This window comes from Lycium ferocissimum, chromosome 5 (assembly GCF_029784015.1).
Source record: "Lycium ferocissimum isolate CSIRO_LF1 chromosome 5, AGI_CSIRO_Lferr_CH_V1, whole genome shotgun sequence".
NCBI classification, from domain to species: Eukaryota; Viridiplantae; Streptophyta; class Magnoliopsida; order Solanales; family Solanaceae; genus Lycium; species Lycium ferocissimum.
In genome coordinates, this window is record NC_081346.1 from 19,925,175 (window position 1) to 19,942,318 (window position 17,144).

Genomic DNA, 17,144 nt, shown 5'->3' on the forward strand with positions numbered 1-17,144 from the left:
CAATAAAATATATTAACTAGTAAAAATCACCAATATAAAATATTACGATAACATGACCAAGCACTTAGTAGCAGGATTTAGTTTCGACGCAAGGCCGAGTGCGTAAAATATGCAAGAAAGCACCGTTCTTTGGTGTTGAGGGATCTTGTGGCTCGGGCACGGCGTGTTCTTTGTGCTATTAGTAGGGATTGAATTGGAGAGGAGGTTTAGTGGATGCAAATGGAGCAGCACATGAGAATGAGGAAATGATATGGTGTAATGGTGGTTCAAAGCTAGTTGCTGTCTGATTCCTACAGCAACAGGAAATGACACAGAGTTGGAAAATAAACACCGAAGCTACGCTTGTGTCGCCGATTCTTTTCAAATGGGAAATGATGTGGTACAAGATTCTTGTAGGATCTCGTTTTCTCTGCCCAGGACACAATAGCACCTTGAGTACGGGTATAGGAATATTTTTGTCCTTTATCTATACTAATGAATAAAAAACATGCCTTATCTTTGGAAAAGTGGACAACTTTAGTCTATGCTTTAATAGGATTTGTAAAACAACCGGTAGAAGTCCAAAAGCCGGTAGCTGGTCATTTTTTCCTTTCCTGATAATTTTCTCTTCTTCCATCTCTTCTTCTCTTCCATTACACCTAATAGGTTCAAATTATTTATTCTTTTATGTTTCAATCAAACAGTTAGAAGTGTTGATTTTCATAATTTCATTAATGAGCAATCCAATTACTTAATTGAAAGGCAAACTTTGTGCACACCACCCGTTTCTTTAGTAAAAGGATATGAGTTTTTCCTTTTAAATATCCGAATCAAGAGACTAGCCATTGTGCTATTTGAAAAATTACCTCAAAGACCACCGAAAAGTGTTGGAGTACATAATTGTACGTGAAGAAATAAAAGTCTTGAGATGGGTTCGCAGTTAAAGGAGCAGGAACATATATTCCATTTCTTTCAGGCATTTTAACAAACAAGTAAATTTACACAGAACATCTCAATACTGACTTAGCGGATCTTTAATATTTTATGATTGTTTCTAGTTTTCCTTAGCAAATACTATAATTTCTTTCAAGATGAAGAGAACTTGAAAAACAACTAATCCCACTTTCCACACCTAAATAGCAAAAATAAAGGAAATAAAGTAGAGAGTGGAAATAAAAACAACAAAATGCACAAGATACTTCAACATAACCGCACCTAAATAGCAAAAGCGCAAAACATACTTCAAATTCAAAAGGAAACAAAGGTAATACTAGACATATAAAACACAAAACGCATAAGATATTTCAAATTGATGTAAAAAAAAAAAAAAAAAAAAAGAGTAGCTAGAAAGGCACGTGAGTGAGGAAGCTCATGGTAACTTCCTAATCTTCACACTACTTCTCAACTACATTAACAAATTAGAATACAATGAATTGAAACCCAAAGAATTGAAACAAAGCTTCAAACCCATTATTCCCCCAATATTCTTCAATTTTTCATCCAAATTTGATATAGAAACTCTGAACCACAATAAGATTAAGTCACAAACATAAATTAGAAAAAACAACACCAATTTCATGGAAACCCATTTGGATAATGGAAATTCTAATTTTTAAGAATAACTGTATACGGAGATCGAGAAGAAACCTTTTGGAGTGAAAATATTGTCGGAGAAGAAAGCTTCGCCGGAGTGAAATCCTCGAACGACTTCGAAACGGTGAGATATATTGGGATTTTTAGAGAAAACCATTAACAAAAGTTTGTGGTTTTCTTTATGTGGTGTAAGGGATATAAGTATTATTGTTTAACAGAGATATAAGGGGTTATTTTTCAGTGATTATTTTTTAATAAAGAATGGAGGCTTTGGCGGGTCCAGTGAAATTAATGGAGGGAAATATTGGGAAAATAAAACCGTCCCAATAGCTATTTTTTTTCCATATGTCTGTTGCCATAGAGCCATCTATTGTAACGATTCTAATAACCGTTACAAATGTATATCTACCGCAAGTTCTCGGACTAATGCGACGGTTTAGTTTTAGAAGTGTACCATTTGGTTAAAAGGGTCTATTGCAACGGTGATAACCGATGCAAAAATGTTGTATTGCAACGGTTGGATAACCGTTGCGAAAAAACCGTTGCTATAAGCCTGTTTTCTAGTAGTGCGGCATAGGTTTCCTTGAGGCATAACTAAAAACCTGTCTTATAAGGCAACTTATGCTAGATCTGGAATAACTAAAAAGTTATGCCCTAAGACAACCTATCTTAGTCTCGGCGCAGGTTGCCTTGGCATAACTAAAAGTCTGCATTTTATGAAAAACTTGCCTTGCAAATTTGTCTTGTTTTTACTCTGCTGGGATTCAAACCAGGGGCGGAGCTAGCCCTTCAGGGGTGGGTTTGGCCTAACCCAGTAGCTTTTTTCCTAACCATATATCTGTATTAAATCAAATATGTAAAAATTATTAATTAAGAACCCAATAACTTTAAAGAATTAGAATCCCAAACCCACAAGTTTTCATACCCTGGCTTCGCCTTTGGTTCGAACCCACAATCTCTAGGTTCATAGACCAGCAAATAAGAGTACTTTGGCCCACAAATTTTCATTAAATGAAAAATAGAGTCAAAAATTAAAGACTAGCAATTTGAGGGACAAAAATTAAATACCAGTCCATATGAAGGACAATCCGCAGAAAAAAGTGGATATAACTCAAAGGATTCATTGGATTGCACTTGAATCTTGATGGATTTGTAGTAGAGAAAAAGCCCATCACAAAACCCTAAAACCAGGGATGTGCTGATCATAAGCATACTCCCTCCGTCCCCTATTACTTGGCGGCTTTTTCTTTTACATGCCTTTTAAGAAGTCATAAATAAAAGATATATTTTACTATTTTATCCCTATTTTTCTCCAATGAATACATTCTAATCAATATTGACTATTTGTACGAGCATTTAATACTAAGAGTAAGATGAGAAAGATTTAATTAATTTTATCATGATTTTGTAAATGAACAGGTAATTTAGGACATGCTCCCTCCGTTCACTTTTACTTGTCCATCATGGACTTTGCATACCCTTTAAGAAATAATAAATGAAGTGCTTAATTTACCATCATACCCATATTAATTGGTGCATATTTTTAATGAATTTGAAAGATGATTTGAAATGAGTAATTAATATTATGGGTAAAAAAGGAATAAAGAAATTATTTTCTCTTGATATGTTAAAAGTAACAAGTAAAAGTGAAAATATATTTTTAGAATATTGGACAAATAAAAGTGAACGGAGGGAATATATTTTTAGTAATGTGGCCAAGTAATATGGGACGGAGGGAGTAAATGTTTTGTGAACGCATTCGAGTTCATTCATTATGTTCATTATTATTCCTAATAATACTCTCTTCACACTTGTTAATTGTTTTGTAACTTCCATCTACGTTAATCCCAATATTTTGACTCGACGCACTCATATCATACAATCTAATTCTTAGAAACATAAAAAAGAAACTATAATTGAAGCAATATTTCTGGATTTAACTTTTTCAATGATAATGTAAAATTTCACTCCCTCCGGATAAAAAAAAGTGTCCACTTAGCCTTTTTTTCTTGGGTCAAAAAAAGAGTCTACTTATTAAATCAAGAAACAATTTACGTTATCTTTCCAGATTTGCCCCTATTAATTGCTATGTGATCAAATCCCAATGCCTATTTAATTAGGGGTAGTTTAGTCAATTTACATATTTTTTTCTCGGAGTGAGTAGTTTCTTAAGGGGTGTACAAATGGCTTAGTGGACTCTTTTTTTGATCCAGAGGGAGTACTACTTATTTTACACTATTTGGCTATCAAGAAAATAATTACAGATAATTATCCATAATAAATGAAATTAATAACTTAACAATTCACGTAGTTTGCTACAAGTTAAATTCATAAAAATTCTTATACAGTCTATATATTATAGGAGTTAATTTTTGTTTATTTAATATTCATTTTTCCACTACCAATAAAAATAGGAATTTAATTTAGTGATAATTCCTCTTTAAGTGTTTTTTTCTTCCTTTTTTCGGTCAAACAAATTTGTGAATCTCATTTAGATAACCATGCATGGATGGAGTATTGCTATAAGTGTAAACACACATCGAAAACACACGCGTACATACGTATGTGGTGTATGTAGATGAATTTGAGGATGAATGCATTAATTCGTGTTCCACAAACCACAATTAATCATATCATCAACAACAATTAATAGCGCATTTTCTTTTTCTACACTAATTCATATGTAAAAGCCGTGCGCATTAATCAGGATCCATAATTTCTATACATTGTAACTCCCATAATCCTCTCGCACGAACTCCAATTTATTTATCACTCATTTACTCTCCATCCAAATCCCAATTTATAAAACCCCTCCCCAACTTGACTATTCAATTTCTCAAATCTCAACTCTCTAATTATTTTTCCAAATATGAATTCTCAAGCACTTAGCGTTCTAAAGATGGAAAATCAAAATGATCAATTTGATTGGTTGTATTCAGAAGAACTCCCTCGTTCCCCTTTCGGGTAAGTAACATAAACAAGTTAGCTACTATTATGTTCTCAACCTTTTATTATGATTTTTTCGTCTTAGATATAACAATAATATTGGTGAAATTTCGATTATAGGGTCATTATAAAAGAATCTCAAAGCATCAATATACATATATAGGGTCAGAAAGTTAATAAACTATATTTTTTTTCTTGATACGTAGAGCCTATAAATTTAAAATTATAGTTCTGTCTCTCAATATGTATGTACATTTTTTTTATAGCAAATATGTCATTATTATATATTCATTTTCGACTAAATTTTTCATATTCTTCTTTTGATCAATAGAACACGGCAACAAGATTCAAGATTGTCCAATGGAGGCTTATTCAACTTTGACTTTGATCCCTTTCAATTTCCCAATGATGTTCAAGACAATCACTTCCCATTTTTTGGGCTTGAAGACTTTGAAGAAATATGCCAAGATTTGGGCTCGTTCGACTTCAAACTACTACCACCTCCATTGCAAGAAGACAATAATATCCTTATTGATGATGCCAATGTTAATGATATGCCTCTGAACATGACACATAGTCCTTTAGACAAATGTCAGGTTACTAATCCCATCTTTTATGGAACAGAAATTTGCAGTGGCACTAATAAGGAGTTTATTCGTAAGCGAAAACATAATAATGGAAGGTATAAGAAGAGTGATACATTGGAATTAGATGAGATACAAAGGTATTTTCATGTACCAATAACAGAAGCCGCCAAAGAGTTGAGAGTTGGGTTGACAGTGCTGAAGAAAAGATGTAGGGAACTAAATATCATGCGTTGGCCTCATCGCAAGCTTAAGAGCTTGCAGACTCTCATTCATAGTGTTAAGGTACGTACGAGTAGGATTTAAGTTGTATGTACTAACAATTTAATTAATTTTTATATTATCATTGCAAGTTAATTGGTTAGAAAGGTTTTTCTCTATTTTTCAAATTGTCATATCAGACTTGAGTCTTGATAAACATTATGGATTACCTATTAGTAATTGTTATAAGTTATTTTTACCTAGTGTGATGCATAAAACTTAAAACTATTTCTAATAAACTTAATTAGTGGTTGTATTGGTTAATAAATTAATGCAGGAAATGGGACTGACAAGTGAAGTGGAGATGCTGGAAGAGCATCAAAGAATGCTAGAGAAAGTGCCTGAAATGGAATTAACCGAAAGAACAAAGAAATTAAGACAAGCCTGCTTCAAGGCTAATTACAAGAAAAGAAGGGCCTCCATGGCTGCTGCTTTCTTCTGATTTCATTTCTTAATTTCCCTAGCTTAGACTAGATCTCTTACTATCCCTTAGACTAGATTTCTTAATTACAATTGGTACTAATGTATGATCGATGTCAATATATCTAGCCATGTGGCATTGATTTCTCTTTACATCTCTTCCCTTCTCTGTTGTCTTAATACAACAAGTCTAGCTAGCAATGCCGTTTCTATAGAATTTCCCCTCAAGTCTGCTACACTATTCGCTTTTCGTTTTAATTTACGTGTCGTAGTTTGATCGACACGCCCTTTAAGAATTTTTTTACTAATAAGGTAATTTGACTAAATTAATTTTATATATAAGGCTTTCATCTCAATTTAGTACTAATTTCTTTTTCACCACTTTTATCTGTCTCCACATTTATGGAGCGCGGGTGAAATGGAAACTAATAATTAATTATATATGTATTTTCTAAAATGACAATTATTTTGGACCAATTGTTTTTAGTAAGCAACTAATAATTAATTATATTTGAAGTTTTCTAAAATGACAACTATGTTGGACCAATTATTTTTAATAAGCACGACAACTAAAATGAATCAAAGGGAGTATCACATAAACTGAAATTGAGGATGTACCTTTTTTCCTCATTTACAACTTAACAATTACCAAAAAGATATGTCAAAGACGACTTCGTAGTCAAATTCGGATCTGGTCTTAATTCTGTTGTTCTTTCATTTGGTTTATTGCACGTCATCATCTCGACAAATTAGAACACAGTACGTAGAAAATTTAAGCGAAAACACGGAGAACTTTCGAAGTTAATTACACGGTGCATGTATGGTAATTTCATTGCGTAAGTCTGTAAATAAATAAGTTCACACGTAAACGTGGTATATAGAACCTATATATACATAATTAAGTTGCAAGTACGTCTAAATACAGGTAACAGATTCGTAATTCCATAAACGAACCTAGTACATAATCAAAGTCATGACATGACTTAAATTTATTATTTACCATGTTAAAACTAGTCCACACGTCCGTGGAAATAATAAGATATAAGTTTCCTTCTTCGTGGAATTCAGGCTGCCTTGTTGTGGAACATTCAAAGAGCTCTTTTACTTTTTGCCCGTCTCCATCTCCATGGGACCGCCTGCTTAATGCTATCGTAAATTCCTCCCTGTAATTTACAATTAAAATGCAATAATACATTATAAACAGAATATTTGCCATTTATTATAAAAAAAAGTTCAGTGTCAATCTGAAGCAATTTTTATATTCAGTGTGTTTTACTAAATTTTTTATTGTTCGATTTTAGTGTTGACTTACCAAAAAAGTATAATCGTCTTTTGTTGGACCATTGAATTTGTATCTTGTTAGAAAACATGGATCAACTATGAAAGTTATCGCTAATTTATCACTAAACCTCATATGCATAACAATTTTTTTTAATAATCCATCATTAATCCGGCCTTAAATAGGGTAGGTGACAATTTTTTGTTGTTTAACGACAAAAAACAACAAAAATATCCGTTACTAATTCTTATTTTTCTTTAGTAAAGATGAAAATGTTCTTCCATTACAACAAGAATACAATATCTTTCTTAAAACTAATACTCACATATCTTTTAGGCTAATATTAGGAAATGATATTAAAAGACACTTACCAAGAGGTTAGAATTGTTACGAGAGAAACTGAAGAAGCTCCCTTTCCTTGTAAACCTTAGGACCTTCCTTTGATGTGTATCAAAATCATAAGTACTTGAAGCAGTACTACTGAGTGGACAGGAAAAGTCAAAACTACCCTTGACAGCAACTCCTCTATTATTCTCCTTGAAGCTTTCCCATCTACATGATCTCATCAACATGTCCTTATTATTACCACTGATATCTTTCTTCTCAAGTGCTGCTTCATTAATCGAAGAAAAAGACCGGCCCACATAAGGCCCGTTCAACACCGTCGTTGGCGAGGGCGTATTAGTAATTTTCATAGCTTCACTCAACAACAACCTTGGTGGCAAGTCTAGACACCTTGCTACTTTGGACTTGGTAGGTGATTTTGGTTTTCCAGGTGCTTCTTCCCATTGAAATGGGATTGAAACTAATGGATGAAGTGGTGGAGTAGTATATGCAGCTAGATGATGATTATTATTTCTAATTGGCTTGTTTGGAAGTTTAGATAAAGAAAGCTTTGGAGTAGAATAAGAATTAGTACATGTCTCAAAATCTTCATGATTATGAGAGGCCATTTTCTCATTTTACAACTTCTTCACAATTCCAATCCCCTCACTCACTTCATATATATTTATTTGTAGAAGATATATAAATGGGATAGCATGAAAAATGAGGTGTTAAAACGCTCCTCTGGCGCTTCTTATTCACGAGTTACGTATTGGAATAACGGATGTATATGTTCGTTGAAGAGTCTTTAGGGTTAACACTACTAATAGGACAAGGGTGTGGGGGGCCTTTGATTAATTATTTTAAGTAGCGGTAGGACCCAATCTTAAGATGTTGAATTAGTCATAAGCACACATGTAAAGGATAACGACCTTCAACAGTCACTCAATGATTTAATCATCAGTGGGTTTATGGTCTAATGGAGATCAACCGTCCGGTTTTATATAATTTAAACAAGAGAAGATAAATAAAGGGTTAAGTTGTATGCACTCACGTAAAAAATATTTAGACAATTCAATCATTTATATGGTATAATCAATAATCAATTCTCTTTAATTATTAATCTGATAAAGTTATTACTCCCTCTGTTTTAATTTACTATATTTGACAAGACAAAAAATTTAATAAGAAAATGATTTTTTTTGAAATCTGTTGTCCAAATATGCCATAAAATTTGTGTGACTACTAAACTTTTGAAATTTATGATCTAGAATACATCATAATATTTATATGACTATAAAAAAGTCATTCAGAAAATATAGAAATCTGTCGACAAAGCGAGAAGGAGAGAATAATAGCTAACATGTTATCAAAAGTTATAATTCAAAACCTTTTTTTACGGTAACAACATGTATAACGTAAATCCGACAAATAATACCCCTAATAGGAGGTCATAGAAAAGGTCGTGGAGATAAGGTTAGTGTAACGGCGAAAGAAACATCCAAATGGCATTGAATTTTTAGCCGGCCAGGCCCTACAAATACGAAACTGTCAGACGAGTTAAATTTTTATCAGTTCAGAAAAGTATTTTTTACATAATTCAATACTCTGTCCATTCCAAAATAAGTGTCATTTTAGCTCATTAAAAATAATAATAAATATATGATATAGTTTACTAAGTTATCATTATGTGTTAGTAGACATTTTTTAGAATTGAGCATTATTAAAAAGAAGAAGTTCTTTAATATAAGTATAGTTGAGAACAATTACTCCTATTTTTTATTTTGAATTCTAAAGCGACACTTTAAATAATTTTTTCTCTAAAGTGACACTTATTTCGGGACGGAGGAAGTAACTATCAACGATAGGCATATATAGGTGATGAATAACATTTTTGTTTTAAAAAAAGGCAACATATAACATGGTAAAACAAAAATATGCTTTTTAGAAATATTTAGATGGGATGATCAACGCATTTTATATTCACCAAAACTAGGAATAGACCATTTGCGTTCAGTATCCTTTCTGTCCCACATTGTAATCGGTTCCCATTTGCTTTCACTCCCTTCTTGTATTCTTTTGGTAGTTTGGTTGAAAATTTTAGTATTCATAAGTTTTAACGTAGATGTGAGGTACGATTACACTATTTCTTTATATTCTTCTGTGTCTTTTACGTGTCTTAGTTTGGTTGGGGCCATAGTTTAAAAAAATATATATGAAAAAAAAAAAACTTTTTAATATTGTGATCTTAAACTAAGATGTGTATAATGTACTAAAATGTTCTTAAATCTTGTAGGCTTAAACATATCATGAGAATGTTAGAGCTAATAGTTTCTATTTATAGAAAATGACATTCTTTTTTAAACAAGTTAAAAAAGGAAATACGGCATAAATTGAAACAATAGGGAGCAATAACTACTAGCTAGTAGAGTCAGAGCTCTCTATAACGACATTTTACTATAACGACCAAGTTTTCTTTGGATTCACTTTTCATGTTACATTATATATATTACACGTTCTCTACAATAGCCTCTTGCTATAACAACCAAAAATCAGATTTAGTTGAAATGAAATCTTTATGATAAATCCATGCAATTAATTAAGAGGAATCATGAGAGATTGAGAGTACATCAATTCAAATCCTGGACTATAAACTGCACGATAAAAGAAAGATATACCAATTCTAAGGATTCATATGATTAATTGTGAATCCAAGCAACAATAGAAAGATTTCTGTCTTAGATTTGATAACACTTGTGTTAAGCAAGCGGAGTAATCAAATCAGAGAGGGGAAAAAAGTCTCCCCCGCATGATCGCACCGATATCACAATAAATTACGCAGTTATAAAGAGATAATTTGATTGTAATATACTTTTAGAAAAGATAATCACTTGACGGTGCTTAATTTAATTGGTTAGCACTTGATCGGTAATTTAATAGAATGCAGGACTCCGGATTTGCCTTTGATTGCTAGGTCAATATTTCAAGCTGACAGGAGTTTACCTCACCCACTCCGAATTCGTTCATTCTGGTAAGACTATTTTTCATTTGCCTTAATTCACCTTTTTGATGTAAGAAAAGCGCATAATTTGTTAATTATCTTCTTCCTATGGCAGATGGTTTCTATGATATTAACTTACCTAAGCTCTCCATTGGTGGAACTAGGTGTTTTCTATCCACCTATAGAGATGCTTGTTGAACACAAGGATGCCCATAATAAAATTTCTATTTTTTATAACAGTTGCTAGCTGAACTTGTTCACATCGCCGGTCTAAAATAGAGTACGAAAAAAGCATAGAATTATGGTACGTTCGTGATAAGTGGTGAAATTTTTAAATAAAAAAATATAATCAGTGAGTATTTATATAGATAACCAGCCATACTTATTTGAGATTGAGAAGTAGTTGATAAGGCTAAGTCAAAATACTAAATCAACTCCCACTAACTTTTATTTGTACTGCTGGTGCTTACGTAGTAGAGAGCTAATTCCATTTCTATGCTATTAATTTCCATCTTTCTTAGGTTTATCATGCACAAGCATGTCACGGCATTTTTATTTTCCCTATAAGAACTTTCCAATGATTTGAGAAATGAATCAAAGCTAAGAGCTAATAAAAGATGTTGCAAAAAGAGGGGACACAAGAAGATGCCTTAAGCCATTAGCCATACAGGGCATTCGTTTCCACAGGGAATGACCAGAAATCTCTTTCTTTTCCCAGCCTTAATAATACTTTATCCATCTACCTTCTACCCTCACTCACATACATCACTGATGTTGTTTGGTCACATCTTAGTTAATTTCTGCTGCCACAATGAAATCGCTGTACCATTTATTTCTCATCCAAAAATTTACAACTAATCAGAAATGAAAAACGTAAGGCTTGATTTCCAGAAAAAGAAATTACAGAGGCTCCAAGCGGGGGCGGAAGGTAGTTCTTCTGAACCCCTTAACCAAACAATCACACGGTATACACAACTCACAAGGTCAAATTTCTTTTATGTATATACCCTGGGAAAATCTTGTCCTGCCACAACAAATTAAGCAATTAAATGCATCTTACTTTTTGGCCGATCTGCATTTACTCTACTCGACCAGAAGAAGAAAATACTGGTCACAACAGGTACCTAGATGCAGGCTAGACATATGGTCCAAGGCCATTAAGTCTCCAAGACAATATGACCAAACGGAGAAAAACTCACTTGCATTTAGTGTAAAAATTTATTAATACTAGTCATTTGTCATGTATAAACTTTTGTTAGTTAACCTTGGTTAGACGATATGGTAAAATGTTTGATTTGATGTACATTTAGTGCGAATAAGTATTTTCCATGACCAAACCTTTCCCTATTGTTTTATTATGCTCATTTTTTTGTCATTTACAAAATCTACGTCTTATGAGAGTCATAGGAATCTAATTGTTCGGCTAAATAAGGAAACGTGTTAAAGACTTAACTGCACTGCTAATCAAATTCATGTAGAGTCGTAGTTAAACCTAAAATTTAGTTGCATCTTTAGGATATGAAAGACAACCAAATGAAACTAATTTGACGGCTATTAACATAAAAATCCAGCATCTATCTCATGAGCCAATAGGATTTTCCTTTTCTTTTGACTTCTTGAAGCACATTTTCGTATTTGCAGTGATAGCACATACGACGACTAACAATTTTATAGATGTAAGAGTTAAAGTGTATCATTCAATGTAATAGTCGAAAAATACTGCACAACCACTCCACAAGATTTTAGTAAGTCTCCCCCCCCCCCCCCCCCCCCCCCCCCCCCCCCCCCCAGCTTATGGCCTCTGGTACAATGTCAAATCGTCAATAATGTTTTCTTAAAATAGTTTCATATGTGAAAAAGCAATGGAGAAATGAATATTGACAAAGACCAGTAATCTTGTAGGATCAAGATCTAATGCCTCATCTAGTCGATAAATAAGGCAAAAACAGGCTCAAATTCGATCCAGATTTGAATGATTCACCTATATATGCACATTACTGATTACAGAACTAAAAAAGTATACGAATAGTTAGTTTTCGTGCAGCAATTTCGTAAGCTTTCTATTATAAGGGTCGCTTCGCCTCTAGTTGTCCTCGTTGAAATGAATGTATTAACTTGTCATTTGAAGACAGATTAATGTTTAATTCCTCATGTTATATATTATGATCTTATACAGTTGTACATAAGTAAAGCGCAAGAGATCCATGCACAAGTTGTACCCCTCTAGGCGGTATTCATTTATTTAGAAAACTATGGATAGCAAAATTAACAATAGCTGAACAGCTGATACACTGATAAAGCTACAGATGATGCAGCTAATCTATATACGAGAATTATTGGAATTTATACTTGCAGGATATTTACATGTATATCTGGGACTGGATTAATGATTTGGTTCCAAAAACTGAAGACATTCTTTGAATAAGCTGCAATAGATATTTGGCTGCACCTGGAAACTAAGGCTAAAGGGCAACAAGATTCTGCCTCTGCGAGCACTATCTCTTGAAATATGTGATGCCATCACAGGCCAAAGTTCCCTCAAGATCACCGATAATTCGAGATATACGAACTTCAAGGCCTCTCTGTACTTCCCTAAAAAGAGTTCTAATACCATCAGCAAACCGCTTGACATCAAAGCTTGCAGGTGTATCAAGTTCTTCTGCAGCTCCAACAAATCCAGAAGCAATCTTTGTTTGGACTTCCATCAATTTCTGTCCCGTTGCAACTATGTATCTTTGCAACTGAAATGTTTCTTCAAGAAACTGCTCTAGCATCTTTGTTTCCTCCTTTGTTTTTCGTATAACTGAACCTTCACAACTTACATTCAGGTCATTCTCATGCTGCATATCACACAAAAAGAGGTCATTAGCATTTATGTTTCAATCAACAAATTAGGTCATTTTTCAAGTCAAGAATTATAGGGACATACCATACGCTTGCATAGATCATCAATTTTCCCCTGAAGGGACTCGTAACGAGCAACTTGTTTATTCAGTAAAGACAACAATGCATGAAATCCTCTCGTACTAGATCGTCCATTGTCATTGTTTTCACTATTTCCAGAAAGTTCTAGCTTTCCTGTCAACCTCTCGAGCATGACGAATTGCTGGTTCAGCCTCTTGATTTTGTAAGAAACTCCAAGAGCATGTAGATCCATCTTCCACACAGATTTCTTTTTCTGAGTTTTGCTATCATGTTCTGAAGTTGATTTTTCAGCATTCTGAGCATCCTCTGTGCTGAAATATTCCGCCCTAGAAGCATTCAGATCTTTCCCCTCACCAATCTCCTTTGTAGGAGGCTGTAAAGTCAAAATTATGTCTTTATTTGTGTCATTTGTTCTGGTCTCAACTTTTCTTCCATTTTTAACCTTTTGTGAGGTTTCCTTAGGACGGTTCTTTGTTTCTTGCTCTTTCTCTCCTAGTTTTGTCTTTATAAGTGTCACCTTAGACCAAACTGTGTGATTGGCTTTGTCCTGGTCTTTTGGACAAACATTTGCATTGGATTTATGGGAATCGGGAAGGTGAAAATATTCTGCAAGTTGCTGCTTGAGGGATTGTAATTCTACTTCTCGATTCAATACCAATGCATCCAATTTCGTATTATCTTGCCTGAGCTGAGCTAGATCATGGTCCAGCACTTCAATATGTGACTGCAACCTCTTTGACTCAAGTTCCATACTGAGCAGGCGCCATCGGAAAGCTTCTAACCTCTCATCTTTGAGTCTCAGTTGTTCTGCAAAAGCATCCAGCTCCAGATGATGCCTCTGCTCAACTGCAACACTGTATTTTTCAGCTTCTGACCGAACCCACTTCTCCAAGTGCTCATCATCATCTGTGAGTACTGCAGAACTGATTGAAGTGAATAACAAAAACAACACAAAATAAACAGAATGACAACTCCATATATTGAAATATATATGCAGTATACATATCGTATATACAAATATACATTTTATATACATAATCAGTATAGTTTTCTATAATCCGGCTAGCGCCCATAATTATGTCGGCCGACGGACACAAATGAAAAAATCCCAACATATTATCGCTAATCAAGATTGATGAATAGCTATGAATAAAACATGTGTATAGTGAATATGCTCTTACTTTCTTCTTCTGCATCCTCAGTCAAGAATCTATCAGAAACATGAGAAAATAGTTCTGGCTCTTTCGTACCCTCAGGCAGCTCGTCGAGAAGATAATCAGTCTTCTGTGATCTGCTCTTTCCAGTTGGTAGCATCCCTTTCACACTTCCAAAAGCCTCCAACTTCGGATTCATACGTTTGTAAAGCATATTTCTCAATGAATGTCTCTCATACCTGGACTCCGAAACTGTCTTCCATCTCACGGTCTCTAGCTCAGCCTGCTTTCTCTTGGCTTTTGATAATTTGATCTCTTTCAAAAGCATTTGCTTCTCTGCTGTATCCAATTTGGATTTCCTCAGCATAGCTGACAAAATCTGCTCTTTCTGTTCCAAATCCTTGCGCATTTTAACTAGCTCCATCGATAGTTTTTGAGTCATCAAGATAGACTGCTCCTTTTGCTCCAGCGCCAAATTAACCTCTTGCTTCGCTGCTTCAGCTTGTCTGAGGGCCCGGCCCATTTCCGCTTCAAGCTGCCGCTGATTAGACACCAATTCAATAAATGCAGTCTTATGTTTTGAGATCTCATTAGAGTGCCTCTGAGCTTCAAATTTTGCAGCGTTTCTCAATTCTTCTGCTATAGCTTCAGCCTTTTTCAGCTTTTCTTCAAGATCATGACGCTTTTGCCCTTCATCCTCAATGATTTTATCTTTTGACAGCAACATTACTTTGCTCTCCTCCAACTTGCTATTCAAATCAGCAATAACAGTGTCCTTTTTCTTCTCAAGAACTCTCAATTCATTCATAAGACCACCAATTTGCTGCCTAAGTTTCTTCCTTTCATTGAACCAGCACTGCTCTTGTGCTGCATATATGCTAACAACTTTCTCATTAGCTTTAGCATCTTCCCTCCTTAAGCTCTTCAGTTCTTCGATTTTTTTCTCTGCATTCGCTAACTTATTATTGGCTTCTTCCCTCTGAACTCTCCAGACAAGCAACCCCAAGAGCTGAGCACTTCCTTGAAGCATCTTATTTCTCACTTCTAACAAATTCTCATCACATTTTTCGTGCTCCGGCAAGAGCCCAAGTGCAACAAATGCACAAGAAACCCCAAAGATAATTGGACATAAGCTCTCCTTTCTCCCTTCTGATATAATCAAACAGGAACTTGAGACACCCTTTTCATCCATTACTCAATTTATGTTCTCTCCCTTGAGAAAAAAAAAGTGACAGAAACAAGAAACTCATCAGGGCTGTTTTTAAGTTTGAAACTTAAGCCACTCCTTAATTATCCATTTCAAAAGTTGCTTCTCACTTGAAATTTAGGGGAATAGGGAAATTGAGCAAAAATAAAGATAAGAGAAAAAAGATCCAAAATTGCAATTTAGTTCAAGAGGTAGAAGAACATATAAGACATGATAAAGTGAAAGAGGCAAGAACTTCTAGTGGTCCAGCTAAATACTGGAAAGTTAAAAAAAAAAAAAAAAAAAAAAAAAAAAAAAGCAAAACAATAATCTTATCATCTTGTATCAAGAATCTGAAATGACATTCTTAAAAAGCTAGCACTAACAGTTATCAGTACGGAAAGTTCACCACTATAACATCAAGATTCATAAAAAACAGAAAACTTACAAAGTGGGAGCTCAAGAAGACTTCTTCAGCTGGAAAACAACAAGAACCCCACAATTCTGAGATAACATTAATGGGCTTATAGGACAAGAAACTACAGTTATTGTAACTGCAGAATTGGTACCATCTCTGTTATCCAAATATAAGTTGGACAGAAAATGCCAAAGGCATGAGCTTTAACACTTGTTATGACTGCAAAATTAGTTAAAAAGTTCTGCCAGCATAACTGAGAAAAAGGAAATAAATCAAGAATTCTGTTCCCTGGTTTTCAGTGAAAAAAATAAAAATGCTGACCCAATAAAAGCCCCACTTTTGCTACTCCTTTTGCTCACCCAACTTTATACTCCCACCAATCCGGTAAAAAATAATTGAAATTTTAGACTTGGGCACATGAATTAAGGAATTTACTTATTCTTAAAAATTAAGAGGTGTATTGACTAAAATATCTTTAATTAAGAGGGACTTTGAAACTATAACTAGCATTAAATTTATTCACTGAATTAGAATGTGTCAAGGATAAATTTAGAAAAGCAATAAAATATTCGCTTGATAAATTAAAATCTCAATTATTTTGGATCAACTTTAAAGGCTAAATCCTTAATTATTTTGGACCGCAGGGAGTACTATTTTTTTCCCCCCTTATTTTCTTCTTCCGTTATGGGTTATGAAATGGAGGAAGCAAAAGAGCTAGATTCCTGGGGAACTTGTCACCATTAATATTTAATATTACTAAGAAATTAGAATGTCAAATTAAAATGCATAAAACTACATCTCTATCTAGCTTTGCAGGCCCACGAAATATTGCACATTGCCAGGGTGTCTTGGCTGTACATACATGTATGCTCACATTTGCATTTTTTGAATCCTTTTTTATATCTATTCCTTGACCCTTTATATTTTTGAATCTCTAAAATATGTTTTAATATATATCGCTAGGATATTTCAAAAATATCACTGGATGTTATTGGATCCTTAAAAAAGTAGTGCAACTTCTAAGGATCTGACATGGGTGCAATAGCATTTATTGAGAGTCCAAATAACATAGGC

The 17,144-nt window shown here is 34.0% G+C and overlaps 3 protein-coding genes across 4 annotated transcripts; 1 reads left to right on the top strand and 2 right to left on the bottom strand.

Moving 5' to 3' along the window:
* Positions 1–4,441: 4,441 nt before the first annotated feature.
* On the top strand, positions 4,442–5,805 carry LOC132057635 (protein RKD4). Its single transcript, XM_059450261.1, has 3 exons — positions 4,442–4,536; positions 4,850–5,387; positions 5,641–5,805. The coding sequence occupies exons 1-3, from the start codon at positions 4,442–4,444 to the stop codon at positions 5,803–5,805; spliced, it is 798 nt and encodes a 265-aa protein (XP_059306244.1).
* Positions 5,806–6,602: 797 nt separating this feature from the next.
* Positions 6,603–8,146, bottom strand: LOC132056409 (uncharacterized protein At4g00950). The gene is made up of 2 exons (XM_059448594.1): positions 7,434–8,146; positions 6,603–6,946 (listed from the first exon to the last, which is right to left on the bottom strand). Exons 1-2 carry the CDS (start codon positions 8,013–8,015, stop codon positions 6,872–6,874), a joined length of 657 nt encoding a protein of 218 aa, XP_059304577.1. The 5' UTR covers positions 8,016–8,146; the 3' UTR covers positions 6,603–6,871.
* Positions 8,147–12,588: 4,442 nt separating this feature from the next.
* On the bottom strand, positions 12,589–16,414 carry LOC132056410 (uncharacterized). 2 transcript variants are annotated; one of them, XM_059448595.1, is made up of 4 exons: positions 16,101–16,414; positions 14,494–15,679; positions 13,317–14,227; positions 12,589–13,227 (listed from the first exon to the last, which is right to left on the bottom strand). In XM_059448595.1, exons 2-4 carry the CDS (start codon positions 15,656–15,658, stop codon positions 12,883–12,885), a joined length of 2,421 nt encoding a protein of 806 aa, XP_059304578.1. In that variant the 5' UTR covers positions 15,659–15,679; positions 16,101–16,414; the 3' UTR covers positions 12,589–12,882. The 2 variants fall into 2 exon arrangements, with proteins under 2 accessions (XP_059304578.1, XP_059304579.1); XM_059448596.1 differs by having other exon boundaries at positions 13,317–14,218; positions 16,101–16,413.
* Between the last annotated feature and the right edge of the window lie 730 nt (positions 16,415–17,144).

Bases quoted from the DNA above. Each gene is read 5' to 3' on its own strand.
- LOC132057635 (XM_059450261.1), top strand. From the start codon at position 4,442: ATGAATTCTCAAGCACTTAGCGTTCTAAAGATGGAAAATCAAAATGAT. The intron at 4,537-4,849 runs GTAAGTAACATA...TTTGATCAATAG, and splicing joins CTCCCTCGTTCCCCTTTCGG to AACACGGCAACAAGATTCAA. The intron at 5,388-5,640 runs GTACGTACGAGT...AAATTAATGCAG, and splicing joins CTCTCATTCATAGTGTTAAG to GAAATGGGACTGACAAGTGA.
- LOC132056409 (XM_059448594.1), bottom strand. From the start codon at position 8,015: ATGGCCTCTCATAATCATGAAGATTTTGAGACATGTACTAATTCTTAT. The intron at 6,947-7,433 runs GTAAGTGTCTTT...TGTAAATTACAG, and splicing joins GTAACAATTCTAACCTCTTG to GGAGGAATTTACGATAGCAT.
- LOC132056410 (XM_059448595.1), bottom strand. From the start codon at position 15,658: ATGGATGAAAAGGGTGTCTCAAGTTCCTGTTTGATTATATCAGAAGGG. The intron at 14,228-14,493 runs GTAAGAGCATAT...TCAGTTCTGCAG, and splicing joins TGAGGATGCAGAAGAAGAAA to TACTCACAGATGATGATGAG. The intron at 13,228-13,316 runs GTATGTCCCTAT...TGTGATATGCAG, and splicing joins ATGATCTATGCAAGCGTATG to CATGAGAATGACCTGAATGT.